At 36.6% G+C, this 23,873-nt stretch overlaps 1 protein-coding gene across 6 annotated transcripts; it reads left to right on the top strand.

The window, feature by feature from the left end:
* The first annotated feature begins 7,400 nt into the window (after positions 1 to 7,400).
* LOC149564188 (uncharacterized) lies at positions 7,401 to 14,425 on the top strand. Of its 6 annotated transcripts, none has more exons than XM_089827261.1 (5): positions 7,401 to 7,590; positions 11,217 to 11,472; positions 11,636 to 11,736; positions 12,204 to 12,497; positions 12,618 to 14,425. In XM_089827261.1, the coding sequence occupies exon 5, from the start codon at positions 13,493 to 13,495 to the stop codon at positions 13,799 to 13,801; it is 309 nt and encodes a 102-aa protein (XP_089683387.1). In that variant the 5' UTR covers positions 7,401 to 7,590; positions 11,217 to 11,472; positions 11,636 to 11,736; positions 12,204 to 12,497; positions 12,618 to 13,492; the 3' UTR covers positions 13,802 to 14,425. The 6 variants fall into 6 exon arrangements, with proteins under 6 accessions (XP_089683387.1, XP_089683386.1, XP_089683385.1 ...); XM_089827260.1 differs by having other exon boundaries at positions 12,222 to 12,497; XM_089827259.1 differs by having other exon boundaries at positions 12,222 to 14,425.
* The last annotated feature ends 9,448 nt before the right edge of the window (positions 14,426 to 23,873 follow it).

Consider the following 23,873-nt stretch of genomic DNA (forward strand, 5'->3'; position numbering starts at 1 on the left):
TCGATCTGAGAAAGTTTTTTAGACTTAATGAGGAGCCGATTTGCACGCGTGGTGGGTTTTCCAAGGAGGATCTTCGAGCGCCATGGGATGTGATCTGCTACACCATTATGAGGTATATTACCCTTGAAGATTGGTTCCAAGTGCTGTATTACTACCCTTTCCCCATTCTCAACCATTTTAGGAACCATAATCTGATTTCTTTTCCATACCTTTTTCTGTAATCCATGGAGGACTGTGTCTTTAAGGCTAGGAAAAAGAGAGAAGAAGGCAAACCCTTTTATATTATCCACCAGGGTTTCATGCACAAACTTTACAAATACCACCTTGCCTTAAACCCACCACTTCTAGTCAACCCGTTGGCTACTACTACCCCCCCAAATATCCATGGACCCCACCCTTGGCTCTAGTCATAGAAAAGTCAAGAAAACCCCTAGTTCAAAGATAAAAATTAGCCTTATTGAGTCTGATATTGACACAAGGAAGAGAAAGAAAACCACTCAGAGGGCTAGAAAATGACTCCAAATGGAGAAATTCAAAGCCCCCCCCCCCCCCCCCCCTCCCTCCCCCAAATAGGACTTTAGCTCTAAGTCAACCGAGAGTGAGAGGAAACCCATCAATAGGAAGAGGCCTCACCAAGACACCAGAAAGAAGGTTGTCTCTAGCTCTCCTAGCCCCTCACATGTCTTGGACACCCTACAAGCTATTCCTTCCTCGAACAGCAGTGGGGATGGAGGGGACATCACCTCCCCCATGAAACACACTCCCAAAGGTGGGGAGAAAAAAGGGAAACATAGCCATGGTTAGAGCCATAGGCTGGAGAGGCTAGAGAATTCTATGAAAGAGCTCGTAGAAAAATACATTGGCATCTGTAAAAAAATTGAAACCTTGGTGGAATTCTCCATAAAGATCAAGCACTCTTTTGCTGCCACTCTCTATTTCCTGTAGATAAACAAGGATGAGAAGGATTTGGGCAAGGAGAGTAAAACCACTCACTCTATTTACAGCTTCCCAACGGAGGATTGACTCAAAACTCTCGTTGAGAAACCTATCAAAGAGGAGGGGATGGACATAAACAAGGAAGAGCCTAAGGAGAAGAGGAATGAAGAAGGTGGAAAGAAAGTGAATGACTAGCCTTGGTTATGTTTTTTGTTGTTGGTTTTATGTTTTAGTCCTTGATAAACTTGGTGCCCTATGAGGTTTTGTTATGTATGTTTTTGATCGAGTGTTGGACCAATAGCAACAATAAGTCTATTAGTTGCTGGTATGTTTTTACAATTTATATGCTTGTTAGTAATATGGTGGATGGTAAGAACTACTCTGGTTTGGAGCTTTTCTATGTTTGTTTTTTGAAGTTTAAAACTAATATTGGTTAGATAGGTGGGTGGTAAAATCTGGCTATTTTTGGTCAGCCATTTTTGTACTTCGGGATCAACACCCCTTTCTTTTGACTGCTATCTTATATTTCAAAAACTTACAAATCTGAATTCTTGATATAATAAACATGAATAATTATTATGCTTTTAGATTTAAAAAATTTTTTTTTTTTTGAAAAACTTAAAACATTTATATAATTAAAAGACTTCACAATTCAATTATCATTTTTCTTCCACCTTAACAACTTGCCATGGAAAAGCAAGAAACCTACCAAACTTAGAAGCTTAAAAAACCTCAACATAATATCCTTTTCCAACTAAACTCGGCAAAATTATTAACGTTATGTTTTCTACCATCATATATTACAATGATAAGCCAAATATTCAGAATTCGATTGACCTTACTGTTTTTTAATATTAAGCGTTACAAAAAATGATCATTGACTAGCTATTGAGTGGAACAGCAAGGGTGATACCATTTTATCAGGATCTATGGCGCAACATTGGCTAACAGACAAGCAGAACCTTCAACAACGAGTGCAAATTGAAAAAAATTAAATACATCCAAGATAAGATACTTCCATAAAAATTGTATCTTGATCAGAAACAACGAAAGTCCGCCATCAATTGAAAATTATATTAAATCTACAAATATACATTGAATCAACAATGAAATGTTTAAGAAAAACAAAGTGGAATTACAGACAGATTTAGAGTGCGTTGATGGAGAGGATTTATTGCCATTCAGATGCTTGTTAGTTTTATGTTGTCACTTGTCTGGTGGGATATTTATCCTCTCAAGTACTTCATATCTGCAAAAAGATAAACCCTGGCTAAGCTATCATGCTATACATTTTTCCCTCTGAAGTGCTTCATATTTTTTACTCGTTTCTTGGGACACAAAATACATGAAGTCTCAGATCTTACAAGTCTGAAGCTAAGAATAAAACCATTTCAAGTTTGTTGGCTCAATCAAAACTCCACAGATTAGATTCACACATTCAAACTTGAAGAACACTCCCCAATCTCAATATGCATCTCAGAAGGTCTGCTTCTCAACTTTTCTCTGACACCCTTCACCTCTTTACACACTTTTTGCCTCCATTCCTTCCACCAAACTGCACTACCCGTTTTCTCTCCTCCATCAGAATGAGACTTATTTAACCATATCTCCTCCATCAATCTATACCTCCCTGGTCTGTTGGGCTCCACATAATACTCTCCATGCTGCCCATCAAGCCCTCTCCCATAAAAATCAGCAATATCAATGGCCTCCACCACACTTCTATACTTTTTCCACTTCTCCAATACCTTGTCAGAAAAAAAGCTGTCATGAAGCAAACATTGCTGATACATGTCAACAACAGAGTCCCAATATGTTGCAGCAATGTCTCTGTAGAGCTCTGCTTCTTTTATCCTACGCACATCAATGGAGGGCATTTGGGCATGCAGCAGAAGCAGAGGAAAGTGAAGATGTGGGTCATTGCTCCGCATTTCTACACACCATTCTGAGTACTCTTCAAGCTTGAGTATGGCAATGCTGCATAGGGTTTCTTTATGTTCAACCCATAATTTGAGAGTCTCATGCTTTTCTCTCTTTCTCTTCTGTTCTCCTGCAACAAAGGCTGCTCCACTCAGAACAAGTGACATAAAGAAGATTACAACCCACGCTGCAACTTCATAGGCAGCCATATTGTTTTTTGTTGGAGGATGTAAAATACTTGGAATAAGCCTTCGTTATTAATGGGGAAAAAGGGGGAGAATTTAGCATTCTGCCTCAGCAGCTTTCTCTTGGAAAGTAGAGATTTTGTAGAACTTTGGGATTCTGCTTTATAATTTTTAATTTAATGCAAAGCTTCGTGGGTTACTTTATTAATAAAAAGCAGATACTCTTAGAGATGGATAAGAGTTGACAAGGAATACATAATTTGCATAACAGAGAAGCGGAACTTGAAAGGCATTGGAACATAACTTTTTCTTTATTAATTTGACAAGGGCAGTGCAGAACCAGTCCATGACCATCACAAAGCTTGTCAATTTCATATAAAGGAGATGATTCCATGTGCTTTTGCAATGAACTATTATTGCTTCAGTTTTGGGTGGGGACCGAGGCTTCCCTGTTTGTTCTTTTAACTTCAATCATTAAATCATGGTTAGCTTGCTATAATTCCCGTTGAAAACAAACAGCGAGTCTCATTGGTAGCTCTACGAGTAAGGAATTAAGAAAATTGTAATGTTGGTTAAATTGTGATATTGCTATTATGATTTCACTGTATGATTTTGAGTCAAACTCATTGATCCATGTTTCATGAGTAGTGATTCAACATCTCTTATGAGAATGAATGGAACACCTAGCACTCATTGGATCTAGGTAATGCTCACAGCAGTGAAGCACCGAGACTTCCCGGGAGGTCACCCCTCCCAGTACTACTCCAGTCTCACATTATAAGTCAAATGTTGGTTAAAGTTGTGAACATGACATTATAAGGCAAATATAACTAAACTTACAAAACTAGGATCTCCTTACCCATTCTCATTATTTAAGAGGTTAGAGATTCAAAGGACTATTACTTCTTTTTTATGTTTATTGCATCAACTATACGTTTATTTAAGTAGGAAACACCTTTTGGGCACCGGCTACAGTGCAACATATTTGCACTGGGCCCAGTAGCTTGTGTCGTTAAACATAACAGTTCCACTGTTTCATCTAATGCATGCACAATCCCATTTTACCGTCAATATATTTATATATTCAAATTAAGTTCGTATTGTAATAAATTGTTAATACATTCAAAATATTTTGTATAATATAGGTACACTATTAAATGTTAAATTCTTATGATTATTGTAATAAATAATTATTAATATTAGTATTATTATTAAACGTTAAATTCTTATGATTATTGTAATAATCGATTATTAATATTAGTATTATTATCAAACATTAAATTCTTATGATTATTTTTATTTTAAAAAATTTATAACTAAAACTAAAATATTGATTAGAAATTAGAAATTAGAAATTTTAATTATTTAAGAAGTAGGTTATTTGAAATAATCATTTGAATTGTAAATTTTGAAATTAACTGTAGTGTAATTGCTTTTCTCTAAATCATTAGAAAAGTATATACTTGTGATATTGCTATTAGGATTTAATTGTGTCATTTTTAGTCAAACTCATTGACCTATGTTTCATGAGTAGTGATTCAACATGAATCCATCTCTCATGAGAATAAATGGAACACTTAGCACTCATTGGATCTAGGTGATGCTCATAGGGGTGAAGCATCAGGACTTCCTGGGAGGTCATCTATCCCAATACTACTCCAGCCTGAGCACGCTTAACTACAGAGTTTCATCCATGGCTAAACCCAAAGTTTGCAACCCCATTTACAAAACCTTCACCAAGTGTTGTGCCTTATGAACCATTCATTAGAAAGCCCCTTAAGCTCATCAATTGATAAGTAGGAGATAATTTCCACAACAAGTCAAATTGTGATATTGCTATTAGGATTTAATTGTGTGATTTTGAGTCAAACTCATTGACACATGTTTCATGAGTAGTGATTCAAAATGAATCCATCTCTCATGAGAATAAATGGAACACTTAACACTCATTGGATCTAGGTGATGCTCATAGGGGTGAAGCATCGGGACTTCCCGGGAGGTCACCCATCCTAGTACTACTCCAGCCTGAGCACGCTTAATTATAGAGTTTCCTCCATGGTTAAACCCAAAGCTTGCAACCCCATTTGCAAAAGCTTCACCAAGTGTTGTGCCTAATGAACCATTCATTAGAAAGTCCCTTGTAAATTTCCATTGCCTAATGTAATTATAAAGAGAACATTTAGTGCAATGGAATGTGAAATGATACCTCCTCTCGGCTAACATCATAACTGATTGTGGGCTATTCTTCCAGTCTAAGTACACTTTATCCTTCCACTTCTAGATTAATGGATGCCAATCCTAAACTATCCTCATTATTCACCATATCAACATCCAACTCACTAATATTAGGGACTGTTCTTCCTCTGTGATCTTCATCATCGTGCAGCCTTGAACGCAATGCAATGCAAGGCCCATAATTTTAAGTCCCTTTAAAATGCCCCCTCTACTCTTATCAACTCTTAATGTGGGCTCAATTGTGACTAATGAGAGTGCATCTATAATAAGACCTCTTCCACTCATCTCTCCATTGTATTGGCTTCCTTGTTGAACTTTCAATCTACATGGATGCTGAGTTACTCAAATGTTTTGTTGTATTAGATTCTGGCTAGTGGCTTACATTTGCATGTTTGTAGTAAATATGTGTCGAAGATTGGAAACATGGATATGACATTTGGATTGCCCAACATAATGCCTCGAAGAAATGTGGCCTTTTGGACTCCATGCATAGAATTCGTTCGCTCAATATTGAAGGGATAACGACACAAGGCAATGACACCTGTAAAATATATGAAAATTCATAATTCAACCAAGATTGACATAAATGCCTTCATAATTTGCAATTTAGTAAAGGTTAGGTTTATTAGGAGCCTAAAAAAATATTTTCTAATATGGTATAATTTTAGGGTATTTAAATTTTAAAATAAGTTTTCTTCTATTTCTATTTGCAATTAAAATTATTTAGAACTTTATTCTATTCAAAAGGTTTTAAACAATTTTACATTTATTATTGTATCTAAAAGATTTTAAATAATTTTACATTTTAAATTGAAGTTAGCTAACTTAAAATTTTTCCAAGTACAATTTAAAAAAAAATTCATATATGTCAAAAGCATGACCAACTTAAGAAAATATAATCTAAATGATAGTCTTTTAAATTTATTTAAATAATCTATAATCAAATTTCATCACTAATCTTTTCAAACATATATTTATAATACTATATTAAAATCTGACTTATTGAAAAGTTGGCTTCATCTCTTAATAAAAATAAAATATGATATTTAAGTTTTAATAATATTTTGAAATAAGTTATTAATATCATTGAAGAAAAAAGTAAGTGCTAAAATTTTATGATAAATAAGTGATAAAAATTAATTTAGGATTCTTTATTAGTTATTTAAAATAACAATATTCAAATATATGAAAAACATTGATGGGTAATGGGTCAAGCTTAGGTAGACTCGAACCCAAGTTACCATTGTCCTATAAGCTCTTCTCTATAAGATATTTAAAGATTATCATATTGTTCAAGATTACATTTTATAATTGTACAATTTTATTTAATCACTTTTAGATCAAAAAATTACACATGCCATCAAAAATATAACAAAACACTAAATTTCTATAATTAACTTATAATATAATACTTTAAAAATATTAACAACGCCTACATCCAACAATTCTTAAGTATTTTATTCATTCTCTATCTAAATCTTCTACTTTATTTTTTTCTTACCTCAAGATTCTTCACCCCCTCTCTCCCACCAACTATTTATTTTTGCTCCTCCTCTCCCTTCTATATCTTCATCTCTACATCTTCATCCCTACTTCATCATACTTGGTGTTCCATTTATTCTCATGAGAGATGGATTCATGTTGAATCACTACTCATGAAACATGGATCAATGAGTTTGACTCGAAATCACACCACAATTCATGATACTTTACAATATGGCCGTTATAGAGAGGAATTGTAACGCATTGCGTCTCTTGTTAGAAATTTGCATCTTCATTGCAAATGGAATATAAAAAAAATTATGATCAGTGATTCTTTCAGAGACACCATGGACAAAATATGTAGATATCTCGATGGCTGATTCTTGGACTGTCGAACACAAGGAGGAGGAGAAAAGATAAAGACTTTGTAAAAATCAATATGACGTGGCTGACTGTCCTTATAAACTATTTTTAATGTCGTACACTTAGAATATTTTTCTCTTTCTTCCCCATTCTGTAATAATTATTAGTTTCAATCTTTGAGGTGTTTTCCCGTGAGAGTAGGGTCAGCAGTAATTATTAATTAAACAGGGTTTTTTGTTTTCTTGTTAAATCTTGGATTCGCTTTTATTATTATTTCTTAATCATATTCTGAAATGTCAAGAATAATAGGAATAATCTCTCTATATATTTATTTGCATTCGCGTTCATTAGGGCTAGAGATAGGAGCTGCAGGAGTATGGTTCGGAATAAATATGAATAGTTAGGTTTGGTAAAAAAATAAATGGTGTCGGATCGGCAGTCTGCCCTCTGCTGTACCTTTCATCAACTGGTATGTTTCTTATCATGTCTCTCGGTCTATGATCTTAACTAATAAGATCTTCATAGACTTCGTTACTGAATGTACATTTTTTTGTTTCTTTCACATAATACATATCTATAAATACGTGCTGAAGTTCAGTTTCTAGGGCATAGCTACAAAAAGTGCTCGACATCATTTCTGGTGAGTTGAAATTGATCTAGAAGGATTGTTAGTTTATGGAAGATATGTGACTCGAAGTGTTGGTAGGAAAAAGTCTAATGGATTAAAATTCTTCGTAAACGTTAAGATCTTAAAATAAGATTTGTTTATTTAATTTAAGGCAGAAATTTTTCAAATTTGAGGGCGTTTCCTTTTTCGTGATATTGGGGAGGACGATCTTTTGACTGAGCTGATCGCCTATGTTGAAGGACTAAAATACTTCCAATTTTTTTTTCGCTTATCTATATAAATTAATGTATTTGTATTTGGGGAAAATATATTTTATTAAATTAACAAATTTTTCCTCCTTAAATTGTTTAGGGTTAAGGATCTTAAACCTGAGTAACTTTGAGTGAAACGTCTGATCGCCGATGGTATAGATCTTACAGGCCTTAGGAATAAAGATGGGTATAAACATGCTCTGGTTGCACGAATGGTTAACGCGCTCGTCAGATTTGTAAATTCATTGTTAAAGGTTAGTAACGAGGTTTTCGCAACCAAATAAGACTGTTGATCACCTTCTACTCAGAATCTGACTGAATCCTCTTTCTCTTCATCATTAGTTTCACATGAAAGGGGCAAAGGTAGAAAGAAAGGGAAATGCAATAGCCTTAGAATTCAAACCCTTTTCTTATTGCCATGTGATTTCTCATGTTAAGCAATTTTATTCAAACAGATAGTGTACATGGCAGAGTTAAGTGCATAACCCAGGCTCGGGATAAGTAACTTGACTCCGTTTATTTTTCTCCTTTGGACTCATTTTATTTATACTCCTCCCACCATGCACTTAGGTGTAGAACTCATAAGGCGCAAAACTTGAGAAAATAGGCCCCGCCTGAACCATGGTAAGGAACCTACCGAAAATTCTTGGTCACACGTAGAACTGCTAGAACTGCTAGCTCTATGGTAGAGTATTCTGCATATGGTAAGTCTTACGTTTGATCCTAGCTGTTCCATAGAAAATATATTGTATTTGAATTAAACTAGGAGCCCAAGCTTTGCTTAGGGAGGACGTTGGAGAAATCATGAGATCTCAACTGTAATTACCAACCTATGAAAAAACCTGCTCGCAAGGATGGTAAAATGTGTTTCAAGTGTGTAAAACACCCTTCTTTTGCCCTAAATCCATGCCCTATTTCCAGTGCATGAATGCTTTTACAATGAAAACTCTTCTTTTGCAGGTCACAAAATAAATTGAAGGATACTCTTGATTTTGCAGCTGGAAAGCCTCATAAAAGAAATCATTTGGAAACTGTGTTTTAGGGGTTTGGCAAGTGTACTCCAAAATAAATCTTTCATCTAGTCAACTCTTTAACAACTTCTTTCCCCAAAATGCTTTATATGCTACCGGATTCCTCTTAAACCCTATACCCATATTAGTGATGTTTGGGTCCAGGTTCCTTGCTGGCTCCCCACTAGGTTCACCCTTTCATGTGGGCATGGGGATTTCACCCTGTATGCCCATGTTAAGTAGCTTTACTTCCCAATCCTCCCTCGTTCAACATGAATTATTCCTTTTTCTCTGATATGTGGTTGCACAGGAAAGTCTGGTTTGATGTTAAACATATTTTTAAATTTTAGTAAAAAAATTTAACTATTATTTGATGGAAGTTACTTAATTCGAAATTGAGTTCACTTGTTTTCAATTTTAACCATAGTTACCAACTTATCAGGTTTGAAAATTTGGATTTATTCACAAGGTTTATTTTTAGAAATTTGGAATCTTCAAGAAACATCTGATTTGGCTTATATTATGTTAAGCATAAAATTTCATAAAAATTTGCGAGTAGACTATGAAAATAATAAAATATATAGATACGCAGAAATGATAAAGACATTTTCAAAATTTTCATTAACATCAATACAGAGCGTGATTTCCGGCTGGCCCTAAAAATCTGGACCAAACTGGAGAAATCGATGCAAATTGCAATCCAAAAAAACTATCCAGGCCAAGCAAGATTTGTTACCTAAGACTTGGATAGAAAGCATTTTGTGGTAGACACCAACTCAATTGTGTCATTTCCAAAATTCTGTTCTACTTCAAATTGTCCTAAAATCAAAAGTATAGAATGATCAGGAAAGCTAAAAAAATACAACAAAATTTGGGAGAAATAGAATTCTTCAAACAATGATCATTGATCAAGGAACTCTTGCCATGAACTCAATGGATAGGATTGGAATATGGTCCAGAAAGAGAAATAGAAAAGATGCCCTGGAAAAATCTACTCATGCAAGTTATTTTGCCTTTTAAACTTGCCGAAATAACTTAACATTTGATGTGTTTATTTTACAGTGTATGGACTCATTAGTCATTTTTTTAGACAACCATGAGACTAACCTAGTGATATCATGCAGCTGCACTGCAGCTGATATTATGCCGTGTAGGGGTCTCATGAACTACAAAAAAATGATCGACTTTTTACTGTTGTTGATATATTGGAGATATGGATGTGGATAAAGGTTTAATAATATTTAGACAATCTTTTTGATTGGCTGCAATTAGGTTCCAGGACTCTCCAGGACAGGTGGTCCCTAGCCGAGTTACCCTAGCTAAGTCCCAGGGACTCCAGAGTTTAGAACCTCCCTTTAGGTGAGTCTCACTAGAAACTGGATTTTTCCAAGTTTTGCCAAGCCCTGCTAAGTCTTGCTAAGTTTTTGACGAGTGCTTAATTGGGTCAGCCTTGCCAAGTCCAAGTCTTGTTTCTATATTACAGCTCTAGTGTGAAAGTATTCTTTTTCAGCTGCTGGAAGTTCCCAACCCCTTAATGTGTGGAAACTCCTCTTCAGCAGCTGCATTCCCTAGTTTTCAGGTTATTTTTACATTACTTTGTTAATCTCCCTCTATAACATGTGAACTTGAAGCATAAATATTGGAGCAGCAGCCCGCTACTATAGGACCATTTCATGAGTATTACCATAAGTTTAAAGCTTTAATTGCCATGTGCTGTAGTTGAAGGACAGGTGGGAGGTCTTAAGATCAAGAGTTGCAATTCCTTCTTCTACTAATTCTTAATTGTTATTATGAACTATCAATAACTACTTCTGAGATGGGGAGGACACGTCTGATTTTTAATGTTCATCATAGTGCATGAAAATATGGAATGAATCAGAAGTATTGGCTGGTATGGTTGAACACCTGTAGGATACCTACATGGGTAAAATATAGTTATAGTATCTGAAGTCTAAGTTATTTTGCCATGCTTATTTGCAATTGCATAGCTAGTTCATTTACTTTGATTGTATGATTGCTTCATATAAATATTAAATACAAGAGACTACCTTAATGGTAGGTCTAATATGCATCTTAAATTGCAACTTAAATTGTTGTTGTTATGTGGAAACTTGTGAGTCAGTGGTGAGCATTGTAAAACCTTCAAGTAGCTAGTTACTGGAACTGTATATCATTTCTTAACCATGGAGAAAAACTAATGTATCAGGAAAGGGTGGTTTCCAATATAATTGTTTTGGAAGGAGAAGTTTGTAAGAAACCATTTTGGCTTATGCTATATGGCTTCCATGCTACGCCGCTTCGTTGCTTCCTTAAGTTGCGGGATTGCAGCACTGTTCCAGATATGTAATCGTCTTTCCAAAACTACGACTGACAGTGAAGCATCACTGCCTCCATTGGATAATAATTTCAGAATATTTTTCGTGGATGATCTCGATAGATGCCAAGAAGCTGTTCTTTTACAGGTACATTCAGTGTAATTTATTTTTTGCATGAAGTTTTCTTGTAAGGTGGAATTCGAAAGACATTTTTAATTCTCAAATTTAACATAAAATTAGCAGAGAAATATTTGTAAAGAATAATACTGTGGATGGACCTTTCTGATGCTAATGAAGACCAATTTTATAGTTTTATGCAAGGATAGTTGGGTGCGTACAAACAATATGCCAAGGAGGTGGACAATACCGAAGACATGCGAGTTGATGAAAGTTAGCATATTTAAATACCAGGTAACAATAAAATTATATTACAAACCCTTCTACAACATTAATACTAGAGACAGTATATAGTTTCCATTAAAACAAACATCAAATGGACCATATTTGTTACCTTGCATATAAGAATACCATTTCTTGAGAGGGATTTGTAAGCATATGGTGGACAAACAGTCCAAGAAGCACAGCAGGGAACAGCTGATGCCACACATAGTATGGAAGTGCTGGACAAGAATGAATATATACTATATTTTTATCTTAAAGAGTTAGATTTATTATTTGATATTCTAGGTGGTAGGAGCTTACCAGAATAGCAACATTGTTGCTGGGTCAGCAGCAGATGCAGCTAGAGTTTTCACCTAATTTTCTGCAGATTAATTATACAAATAGACATCTAAAATATTTTCTTTATGGTACTCCACTATAAGTAACTTCTTTTATTCTTAACTGAAGTTGAATTTTATAACTGATATGAAACCTAGGGATGCTTTTATATGCAGGTGACCAAAGTGATTGGGTTTTGATTCCACTAAGAGAGATGCTATTTGTAAGGTATAGTGAATCAGAATGCCAAGCCTTCTTCTATTCTCATAAGCTGACTACAAATTGAAGTAAATTGTGTAGAGAGTGGATGAGTCTTCTCGGTTATTGCCAATTGGTGTGGAATATCCTCTCTCTATGCATGTAAATAAAGCATTTGGCTGGATGGAAGGTACAATATTACCTGGATATTTGTTTGTTGGGAATGACAGGAAAATATGAAAATCCTTGTACAGGTGTGTGAGCCTGCAGTGTTTTATATTTTGGAGGAAATTAATTGCATTTGGCTTTGTATTTGAGCACCATGTAACATGTGGCCTCTAAACTTGAAAAATTGAAGTTACCTTTTTCTGCAGAACTGGAACAGAATTGGCTGTCTAAGGAACTCAGAAGCCAGTGGAACTTCACTACAAATTATATTGCAGCATTTATTTAAGAACTGAAAGATTGATTATAGATAATTATGAAAGGAGAGAGAAAACCAAAAATATATGAAAAATGTACACAGCAGGAAATGCTACCAAAATCAGTAAATGACATATGACCCTGAAAGAAACAGTAGGATGTTGGATACTCAATGGAGATGCAAAGGAGAGGATGATAGCACTGAAGAATTTCAAAGTAAACACTGATAAAGCTGGAGAAGATCCCAAAACCTGCAATAGGGCATCATGCAAAACTAAAAGGAGGTGGAAAGGACAGGATGATAGCTCTGAACATTTCTGATTATGACAGGATGCTGGAGAGTATCTCAAAACTTGCAATAGGACTTCAGAGAAACTAAAAAGGGATGCAAAGGAGAGGATGGGGATGATAGCTCTGAACCTTTTTTATTATGATAGTTCAAATGTTGGAAAAGATCCCAAAACCTGCAACATGGCATCAGACAAACAGAAACTCAAAGGAGAGGATGATGGCTTTGAATGAATCTGAAATACTAGAGCTGAATCTGTGGAAGACTAAAATTGGCAATAGGGAATCAGAGAAACCCAAAGAAGATCAAAAAGGAGATGGTGATGATGATAGCACTGAATGATTATTAAGCTGACAACATTAAAACTGAAGAAGATTCTGAAATCAGAAACAGGCATCCAAGAATCTCAAGAGGAGATGCAAAGGAGAGGATGATGGCACAAAAGCCTCTGAAGATGAGAATGCTAAAGCTGGAGAAGTTTCTGGGGCTGGCAAAAAAGCATCAGAGAAATTCAAAGGAAATGAGAATGGGAGGATAATGACTATTGATTGCAGTGATGAAACTGGATTTCTTGAGGCCAGCAATAGCGCATCAGAGAAGCTTGAAGGAGATGAAAAAGAGAGGATAATGGAAGCGAACGATTCTGAATATAGCAGTGCTAAAGCTGAAGATCCTGAAACTAGCAATAGGGCATCAGAAAAAACTCAAAGGAGATTCAAAGGAGAGGATGCTGGCTCTGATTCTCTGAAGATAATAACAGTGAAGCTAGGGAAGACTGAAACCAGTAACTGGGTTATTAGAGAAACTCGAAGGAGGTTCAAAGAGGTAAATAATGACAGGGAATGATTCTGAAGATGATAGCTAAAGCTGGAGACCTTAAAATCAGCAACAAACAAGTGGAAGAAGAATTCAATTTAGTTGCCATGGACAAGCAACCACTGACAAGAAATCTCTACAATTGAGATTATCTCGAAAGCAGCACCAAGGTAAGAAAATACAAATTGGATGCAGCTTTGAAAAGTTCACATGTGAAATATACAAAGGAATTACATGAGATGGAGAGATAAAATATCTCATCACAGATGATCCGAAGAAAGTAATAGAACATCACAAGGCAGATGAGCTGAGGATTCGGTATGAATTGAAGAAAGAATAAAGGAATTAAGCAAACAAATTGGTTGTTTAATACCAATACAAAAAAAATGGCAATAATAAGGGAAATATTTAAATCCAAAAAACTGGTGGAAATTAAGATGGACATTGAACAAATATGATGTCCCAACTTTTACTGGATTTAATTTAAGGTTTTCAAAGGTTTAGATCTTCGTGCGTAGCCTGCACCATTCCGGAAAGAGGAGAATGGAGAGAATAATATGAAATGCAGATTGACCATTTTTACAGTATTTTTTTGTTAACATGGTACTCTTCTGGGTAACGTTTTTAAATTTTCAGATTTGGTAGTTTTTTTCTTATTGGTTGCCTGGGAAGTTCAACTGTTTAATGAATGCCTTTACAATAGGAACGTAATCTTCAATTTTAACATCGATAATATTGCATCGTTCTATCCTGCTCATCAATCACATACAATATAACCTTTTAAAATTTGCAGCCAAAAAGAAAGATTGCTATAAAAATTGAGATACATCTAGAATCTAAAGAATAGTGTAACGATTGGAACTATGTTACTCCTATTTTCTAGGATATTATAACGACTTTGTGGACTTGGTTTTATTTTGGACAATATTTGGCATAACAAATTAGTTGCTTGCTATTTTGACTAAGGATGATGATTCATGCTATATAAATATGCAAAATTTAATGATGATGTTGTGTCACAATGATATATATATATATGATGCTGAAATTTAAATTATTTATTTTCATCAATTATATGGGAATGGAATGTAAATTGACATTCTGATAATGATTATTAGGAACGAACTTAGTGTGTTAGAAAGTTTTAGTTGCACACACCACTTAGTCATTATGTTGGTTGATCTATTAACTTTTATCTCTAGTTTAGTCTTTCTTTTACCTCAAGCAATCAATGTGAGATGATAAAATAAGTATACTATTTTTTTTTTTTTTCTACATAATAGAATATGTTTTTGACTTAAATGGAAATAGAAAGGTAAATATTGAAATAACATTTATTATGTGTGATGTAGTAATTGACATGATAATAGAATATGTTTTTGACTTAAATGGAAATAGAAAGGTAAATATTGAAATAACATTTATTATGTGTGATGTAGTAATTGACATGATTTATAGTTTTAGATGTATGCACGTTAAATTTATAATTATGTTTATTATGTTTAGGAATTTTTAGAGTTAAGGAAAAAAATGGAAGAGTATAAAATGTATTTTGTCATTTTGTGCCCAACATTATAGACCCCAATCTAGACATAATATCAACGATCTTAATTTATTTAAAACTTATCTCGTTTAAGAAAATTACTAAAATATACATGTGAATAAAAAGATGAACCATATTATCTTTCATCTTAAATTGTTGATAATAGTTTTAATTTTATTATTTAAACTTTTATTTAATATTATGTAAGGTTAAATAAAAATTATCATTTGCAATTAATTAAATTTTTGTTAAAAAGGCAAGGGCCTACAACACAATTTACTTGTGAGCCTCTTATTTAAAAGGTCAACTCATAATAATGAATATTGGCTTCCTCTTGCCAATCCAAAAATAATAATTATATTTTTATTAATTCTTTCTATACTACGCTGAGCACTTCTTAGTTATTCGAGATGGGATTATTGTACGCCTTGAGTACTTACATAGATACTGGACTCACGCCTTGCGTATCTCCCTTGGCTCCTTTAGAGTGGGCTCGCACAAATTTCTGATTCAGGTCGATCACCATATTGCTAGAGAGGATCGGGTGTGTACACTTTGTACCTTAGCAAAGGCAAAAGCTGAGATTCATTTTCTTTTCAGATGCCCCATATACTACGAGATTAGAGGGAGATTTTACTGTCTGTTTAGAGATTGCAGATCCCTCTGGAATTTTTTCAGGTACACCGATCAGCATTGCATTGCACTCTATCTCCGTGAGTCCTTACAACTTTGTGACCATACTTTACAGCTTTCATTTTTCGGGAGTCAGACCCAGGCATAGCGTATTATGACCTTCTCGCCCTTAACTCCAGGTCGGGGTGTGAAGCGTCTATACAGTTTTTTTCCTAACACAGGCTGTTCTAGATCAGTGAGACTCCGCAGGGGACCTTTTTGCCAGCGACACTCCTCTCGTAGCACTCAGCTTCATCACAGGGCTTCTGGTAGCCGCACAGATTAGTCACTGTTGGATTTTTTCCCTGTGGAGATGGATACCTAATTTTTTTCGTGATGTTTCCTGCTTTCTTCTTCTTTTGTTGTGCTTGTTCTTTTTTGGACACAGTTTGGTGCTCCGTTTGTTTGCTTTTTCCTTGTTGTAAGCTTCTAGTCCCATAGACCCACGTTGTGGTCTTTTGTTGGACTTTAATAAATTGATCTTATCTTATCTTATCTATAATGAAAGATAGGATCCACCATTCAAATCAAGGATAAGATCAAATCTAATTTAATTCTTAGCTATTCATTTTTCAACTAATAAAGATAATATTTTTATTTTCTAATATGAGAGGTATAAGTATGAGAGATATATTTTAGAACTAAATTAAATATAAAATAAATTACAATTGTGTCTACTTTTTTGGTTTCTAAATAAATATAATAAGATTGTTAGTTTCATTTTCCAATAAATAAAGAGTTTTTAATCTCATTCATGAGATATAAGATAATATCAAGTATAGTTGTTTATATCTTCAATGTTTTACTTTTAAATGATTAATATTGCACAGGTTGTTATTTTTGATTTCTGAAATGATAGATATGATTTACCACTCAAATAAAAGCTATTATGTCGATTGTATACTATAATAATAAAATGTAGTATAATGTTTTCGTTTTAATTTAAAAATTATTTGATAAAATTTTCAACTATACATTTTTTCAACTCTTATACGTTTTATTTGGGTTTTAATACAAGAAAAAACTATAATAAAATATGTATGAAAGGAAACATAGGTATGCATTTTATTATAATAGAAATGTCTCCACCTAAACTCAAATCCTAACTACAATTTAACCATGAGGTTAACATCAAATCTAACCATAATAATAGCCATAGTCTAATTGTAAAAAGACTTGTATTATATTTTTAGTGGAGGGAAGCTAGAGGAATTACTATTAAAGGGAGGGAGGGTGAGAGGGGGTCATAATCTAACATGTCAAATAGTTACCTTATCATAACTTTAATCATAACTCTATTTGTTGAACTACTATAAATAAAAGCATTAGTCTAACTGTAAATCTAATCAAATCCAAACACTATCTATCATCATAACAATTACCTGATTATATGCCTCACTCTAACCCTAATCCTAACAAAGCACCTTATTACAAAACCTAAGTCTGACTATAACCCTAACTATATTCCTCATGATAAGTCTAACTACAACCCTACTTCTAACCCTAAATAAAACCCTAACCCTAAATACAAATCTAACTATTTTCATGACAATTACATTAGGGCAATGCCTTTGTCCAACCTTAAATCCAACCCTAGCCCTATTTCTAAATCTAAGTCTAACTATGTAACCCTAATGATATCTCTGATGCTAAGTCTACCTGTATCCCAATCCATTTCCTCATTATTAACTCTAACTATAGAACATATAAATTAAAGATTACAAAATTTAAAATTAGACAAATTACTAACATTATACTAAGTTGAAGAAAATCAATCATGTGTTCAAGTTATGCAACTATAATAGTACATTTATAAGATTTTCATCAAGTTATGCTAAGGGGAGACACACTATAGTTAGTTTCGTTCCTAAATACCCACTTTGTTCCAATAACATTTTTGTCTTTGGGTCTGGGTACTAGGGACCATGGTTTGCTCTTTTTAGTTTGTTCAATTTCTTCATATAACTTGAATCCAATCTTTATTCTCCAAAGCATCTTTCACATATTTGGGCTCAAACTCACAAAGTAAACATGTAACACTTTTGAGTCTTTTTCTTGTCATAACACCACTCTTTATCTCTAACGATTTGTTTAGGTGCATGATGCCTTCTTACATATTTTTCTAACACTGGCTCTTTTCTTCTTTGTTATTCAACAGGTTCATCTTGAGAAATGATTTCAAGCTCATTTCTCTCTCTTGTTCAAATCCTGGTTCAGAATTTGCATGCTTGGCATTAACTTCCTATTGTTCAACTTCCTTTATCTATGACTCAGCATCATTTATCTATTTCTCGGCACCCATAGTTTGCTGCTCGACAACTGGTTGTTGCAACTTGACATTCCCAGTCTACTGAGGATCTGCAACTTTGTTTTCTTGTTCAGGTGGAGTGCTTACAGAACTATCATTCACATATATGAGTGAATTACATAGTCTTTAGGTTCTTTCTTACATTCAATTTCATTGTTCTCTGTGTATTCATCAACTTTCTTATTTTCACTTTCCACAACTTTGTTTTTGATTAGATAAACAGGTTTTACAGGGAACCTGAAACCTGAAAGTTAGTACATAAGAAGGCTGATAATAAGCGTGACAGCCCAGCCAAAAAAGTAAAAGTTCAAAGGTTGATAATAAGCATTAAACCTAGCCAAAGGAAAAAGTACTGAGAAAAGACCAGGAAAAGGAAATAGACAAAGCCACGGCCAAAAGCCAACACAAAAAGCCAAAAGACAGCGATAAACAAAAGAACAGGCAAGAGTTATTCCTCGTTCTTTCGCTCTAGATCCTGCATCACTTGAGCAGCCTCAAAGGCCTGTTGATTCTCCTCTATTTCCATCTGTTTCCCTCTTGGACTCCCCTGGTCCTGTGCAGGAGTGGAGTTGTCCTTTGCAAGGTCGTCCTCCGTTCTGGCCTCGTCTCTGTCTTCTCCATCCTCATCATCGTGCGTTTCTCTATCTTTGATCTAGCCCATGAGAGAGATGATGTTGTTGTTGATGGAGCTTAACAAGGAAAACATTTGATTGGCAAGGTTGTGATTGTAGTTTTCCAGATTGTGTATCCTCTGTTCCGCCAGAGTGAGCCTATCAGCCGAATCTGTCCTCCTGTTGTCTTCCCTTCCTTCCCTTGTTGCCTCAATGTGTTTCACCTGGTCTTTAACCTCCTCAAGCTCGTGGAAAATCCATTTGATTGATTTGAAATTATCAATCATGTTGTTGCGAGCATTATTTAAAAGATTCATCCCTGTCTCCCTGGCCCTGTCCGAAATATCCACAATCGTCGGATCAATTAATTCTTCCAGCCGCTGCTCTTCTTGATTATCCACTAGGATTTGGAGATTCATGGCCTCCCTAAAGATTCCCATTTTGGCAGTCTTGACATTGAAATAAATCCACGCTTTTCTCCTGTCATTGGTTTGCACTTCCCCTTCTGCATACCCAGCTTTCTCCTCTTTCTATTCCTCAGGGTGGAGATGGACAGGAGAAAGGGGTAGTGCAGATGTCTCCTCATAATGAGAGCGCACATCCTCCAAACTCTCCCTCTTGCGCTTCTTCCTTCCCCTATCGACCTTTGTTTCCTCCTGCGTCTCCTTCACCACCTCCTCAGACTCTGGATCCTCCTCATCGTCGCTGCTTCCCTCCTCAGCCTTCTCTGCCTGCTTCTACCCGAGATCCCTAGGGCTTTTTCTGCTTGGGGTTATGGGGGAGGGGGATTTTTTAATAGTCGCAACTTTCCCTGAGGAGGAGATTCCGCCTTTCTCAGAACTAAGGCTCTAAATGTCATCCGAGTCAGAGGAGTAACTGGAACTTCCAGACTCCACAGTCTCGGTCTGAGGGGGGGCATTACTAATAGTCTGAGCTTTGAAGTGCTCATGGATAAGAAGCAGTAGCCCTTCATGCAGTGCCGGGTTTGCAATGGGCTTCTTTTTGAAGCTGTCCATCGCCTTACTCATAGAGGTTAACAGATAAAAAGGAAAAGAAATTCTGGCTTTCTTCCAGAAATGATTTAAAATAACAAAGTGGTGGGTGCAGGCTCTATCAAACCTTGGGTCCAAAATGATATACTCAATAACAGCTTTCAGCACATACCTCCACCGCTTCTTCATGGAGTCGGGGACATAGTAGGTGTCAATTTTTTTTAACGCCTTCAATTCCTTCTCACTCTCCACAAAATCCCTTACCGCATTAGCTGAGAGCTTCTTATCCCTGAAGAATTTGAAACCCTCGATAGGGATCTCGGTAACAGCCATGATTACCTCCTCTGTTATCCAAAAGTTGATGCCGTTCACCTTAACCCTGCCCTCTTTCGAGGACCCCACCATACTGTTAGTCACCTCCTGATCATAACCGTGCAGCTTCATGAGATACTTGGTTACCGCACCCTCTTCTAGCTTTTCCCAAACTTTCGGTCTGCTTCTCCATTTCTCAAAGTCCCCCGCCAGCTCCTTTCTGCATCTCTCGCCCACCATCTCCTCACTCTGCACACTCGCTAGAATCATAAGCTCTTCACTGTGAGACTGGAAAGGACCACCGAGATTAAGCAAGGAGCAGAGAAAAATAACTCTGTTGTTTCCCCTAAAACAAATGCAATAAACAACCCACAAAGCGTGGCAACTAATCAAAGAAGGATATCTGCATTTACGAATTCCCATTTTTCTATTATGAAAAGTACCCCTATATCTTAACCCTTTCATATTCATAATTACAACTTGATATCCTCTGTACTTCCTTGGATTTTCTCCAAGTCGATCAGACACTTGACGTCCGCCGGTAAAGAAGTTCTGGGAAGCCATGTCATTTTTTGGTCTGTGCCGACCCCTATATTTGCCAACCTGTCGGCAACCGGGTTTGCTTCTCGAAAAGTATGGGTGACATGGAATTTTTTGAATTTGGCAAGTGTCTCTCTCGTCTCATTGATAAGATTTACAATCGTCCAAGAAGGATACAAATTGCCATTAATGCACTTAATAATGTTATTCGAGTCCCCCTCCAGCCATAAATTGGTGACCCCAATTTCAAAAGCTAGTTTAACTGCATTGCACGTGGCGTCGGCTTCCGCAAAATGATTTGTTTGGAAACCCAACGGGAGAGCGAAAGCCGCAATACTGTCTCCATTTTCATTTCTAACCACACCTCCACTACCCGAGGATCTAGTGTTGCCCTTGGAGGCTCCGTCGAAGTTGGCTTTGTGCCAGCCTGCAGGGGGGAGGTGCCACTTGGTTTCCTGTCTTTTTATCATTTTGTCTTTAACCTTCTCCTTATTCCTGCCTCCTGTCTCAAAAGCTCCCCCCTTCCTCACGGAAATATTTTCCTTTATGTTACTGAAGATCTTCCTTCCAACAACCAAAGCTGGCTCCTCCCTGTCTCTGAAAATTTGGTTGTTTCTCTCCTTCCATATGCTCCAACAAAAATGGGGCAGAAGCCAGGAGCTGATTTCCTTCAAGGCAAACCCATTGAACAGACCTTTCCATTGGTACAAGAAGTCCAAGAGGTTGGAAGGAATGCACTAGCTATGGTCAAGGTCCTGGGTGAGGAAGTCCCAGACTGTTCTAGAGTAAGAGCAAAGAACGAACAAATGATTGCCTGTCTCAGACTTGTCTTTGCATAAAACACATCTGTTGGGCATGATATGACCTCTTTTAATGAGATTTTCCTGGGTGAGATTTTTGTCCTGAAGTGCCAACCAAAAAAACATGTTGGCTTTTGGCGTTAGGCTCGGGAGCCAGGCCCTCAACCAAGGGGGGAATGCATTTGTACTCCATAAAGAAAAGTACCTAGAGGCAACTGAATAGAGCCCATTGGCATTATCCCTCCAAACCAGATCATCCTTGTTGGTGCTGAGGGATAAGGAATCAAGCAAGATCATAATTGGGTTGAGTTCCTTTGAGCTAATAGAAAGGTCCTTCCATCCCTGATCAGTCCTATAGTTACTGACTTTGTGCCCAAAAAGGTTGATGCAATCATTAGCCCAAACACCATAGGTAGGGTTATTAATGAGTGGGCCCTGAGAAAGCCAATTGTCCAACCAGAAAAGAATGTTCTCCCCATTTCCCAGCTTCCAGGAGACCTTAGAGTTAGCCAAATCCTTGGCTTTTAAGAAGCCATTCCAAACAACTGAGCCTTTGGGTAAATCCTCACTGAAAAGAGGGCCTTTTTATATACTTGTTCACCATAGTGTCTCTCTATTCCCTTGTGCTACTAAAGATGTGCCAGATTTTCTTTTCCAGGAGGGCCTTGTTGATATGAGTGAGCTTCCTGATCCCCAGACCCCCATTCTTTTTAGGGAGACAAACTTTGTCCCAAGCAACAAGGGGGTACCTTTTATTCCTATCAGTTCCCATCCATAAAAAATCCCTTTGGATTTTCTCCATTCTCTTGGCGTATCTTCCAAGTATGGTGAAAAGGCTCAGGGCATATATAGGCAGGTTTTGAAGGATGGATTTAACCAGTTGACATTTTCCAGCTTGGCTGAGAGAGGCTCCTTTCCAGCCAGCCAGCTTCTTACTGAACCTATCCAAGATGTCGTTCCAGAAGGAATCAGAAGGGGCCATGCCCAAGGGGAGACCAAGGTAGGAAGAAGGAAGCTTCCCCACCTGACAACCCAAGATTCTGGAGATTCTTTGCTGTCTTCCCTCCGGAGTGTTGATAAAGAAAACATAGCTTTTGTCCCAATTTATAAGCTGCCCCGACCCTCTGGAATAGGTGTCCAAAGTGTCTTTCAAAGCCTTGGCTTCCCTGACCGAAGCCTCTCCTCCCATAATGGTATCATCAAAAAATTGCTGATGCATGAAGGGAGTGCATTTGGAAGAAGGTTTACAGCCTTTGATCCTCCCATCTTTCTTTTTCTTCTCCATGAGTCTGCCAATACATTCCGCCAGGATGATGAAGAGAATTGGTGATAGAGGATCTCCCTGACGAAGGCCTCTAGTAGGTTTGAAGAAATCAGAGGGGGATCCATTCACTAAAACAGCTAGCGAGGGGGTGGTGACCAGCTGGGAAATTAGCTTGCAAGATTTGACATCAAAGCCAAAAGCCTTCAACACCAACTCCAAAAAGGACCAATCCACCTGGTTGTAAGCTTTAGACATGTCAAGTTTGAGTAACATCCCTTCTCTCTTACCAGCTTCCATAGAGTGAATCACTTCATGCACCATGATAATCGAATCTAAAATCTGTCTGCCTAGGACAAAACTAGATTGTTGTTGAGAGATGATCAGGGGGAGGAGCTTAAGTAGCCTCAAAGTGAGCACCTTCGAGATGATCTTATAAAACAAGTTGCATAAGCTGATGGGTCTGAACTTATCCAGAGTGTCAGCCCCTGGCACTTTGGGAATAAGAACTAAGAAAGTGGAGTTGATTTCCTTTAGGATGCATCTGGCTCCAAAGAACTCCTGAACTGCCTTAACAACATCCTTCATAACGACAGGCCAGTACATTTGAAAAAAGAAGGTAGGAAAACCATTAGGTCCAAGCGACTTATCCGTCGGAAGAGAAAAAAGAGCTTCTCTCACTTCAGAATCAGAAGGAATGGCCCAGATCATATTATTATGGTGCGGTTGGAGGATCTGAGGGATACAAGAGACAATATCATCCTGGTCCACCTTAGAGAGAGAAGGATCCCAAGAAACAAGGGAGGAGAAGAAAGAGATAGCTTCAAGTGAAATATCATCTTCCTTAGTCAACACACCCTGGTCTTTTTTTAGGCCAGAAATCCTGTTGTTAGCTCTATGTTTAAGTGTGGATAAATGGAAGAACTTTGTGTTCTGGTCTCCTTCCTTGAGCCAGTTGATTCTAGATCTCTGCCTCCAAAACTTTTCCTCTTTACTAATGATGTCATGTAAATCAGACAGGATGGACAGCTCTACATCTCTACTTGAGGCATCATACCCATTT

The sequence above is a fragment of the Cupressus sempervirens genome, chromosome 4 (genome assembly GCF_028749045.1).
Source record: "Cupressus sempervirens isolate cs-2001-9-10 chromosome 4, ASM2874904v1, whole genome shotgun sequence".
NCBI classification, from domain to species: Eukaryota; Viridiplantae; Streptophyta; class Pinopsida; order Cupressales; family Cupressaceae; genus Cupressus; species Cupressus sempervirens.

What these genes read in the sequence shown, in the direction of transcription:
- LOC149564188 (XM_089827261.1), top strand. Translation starts at nt 13,493, where the DNA reads ATGACTATTGATTGCAGTGATGAAACTGGATTTCTTGAGGCCAGCAAT.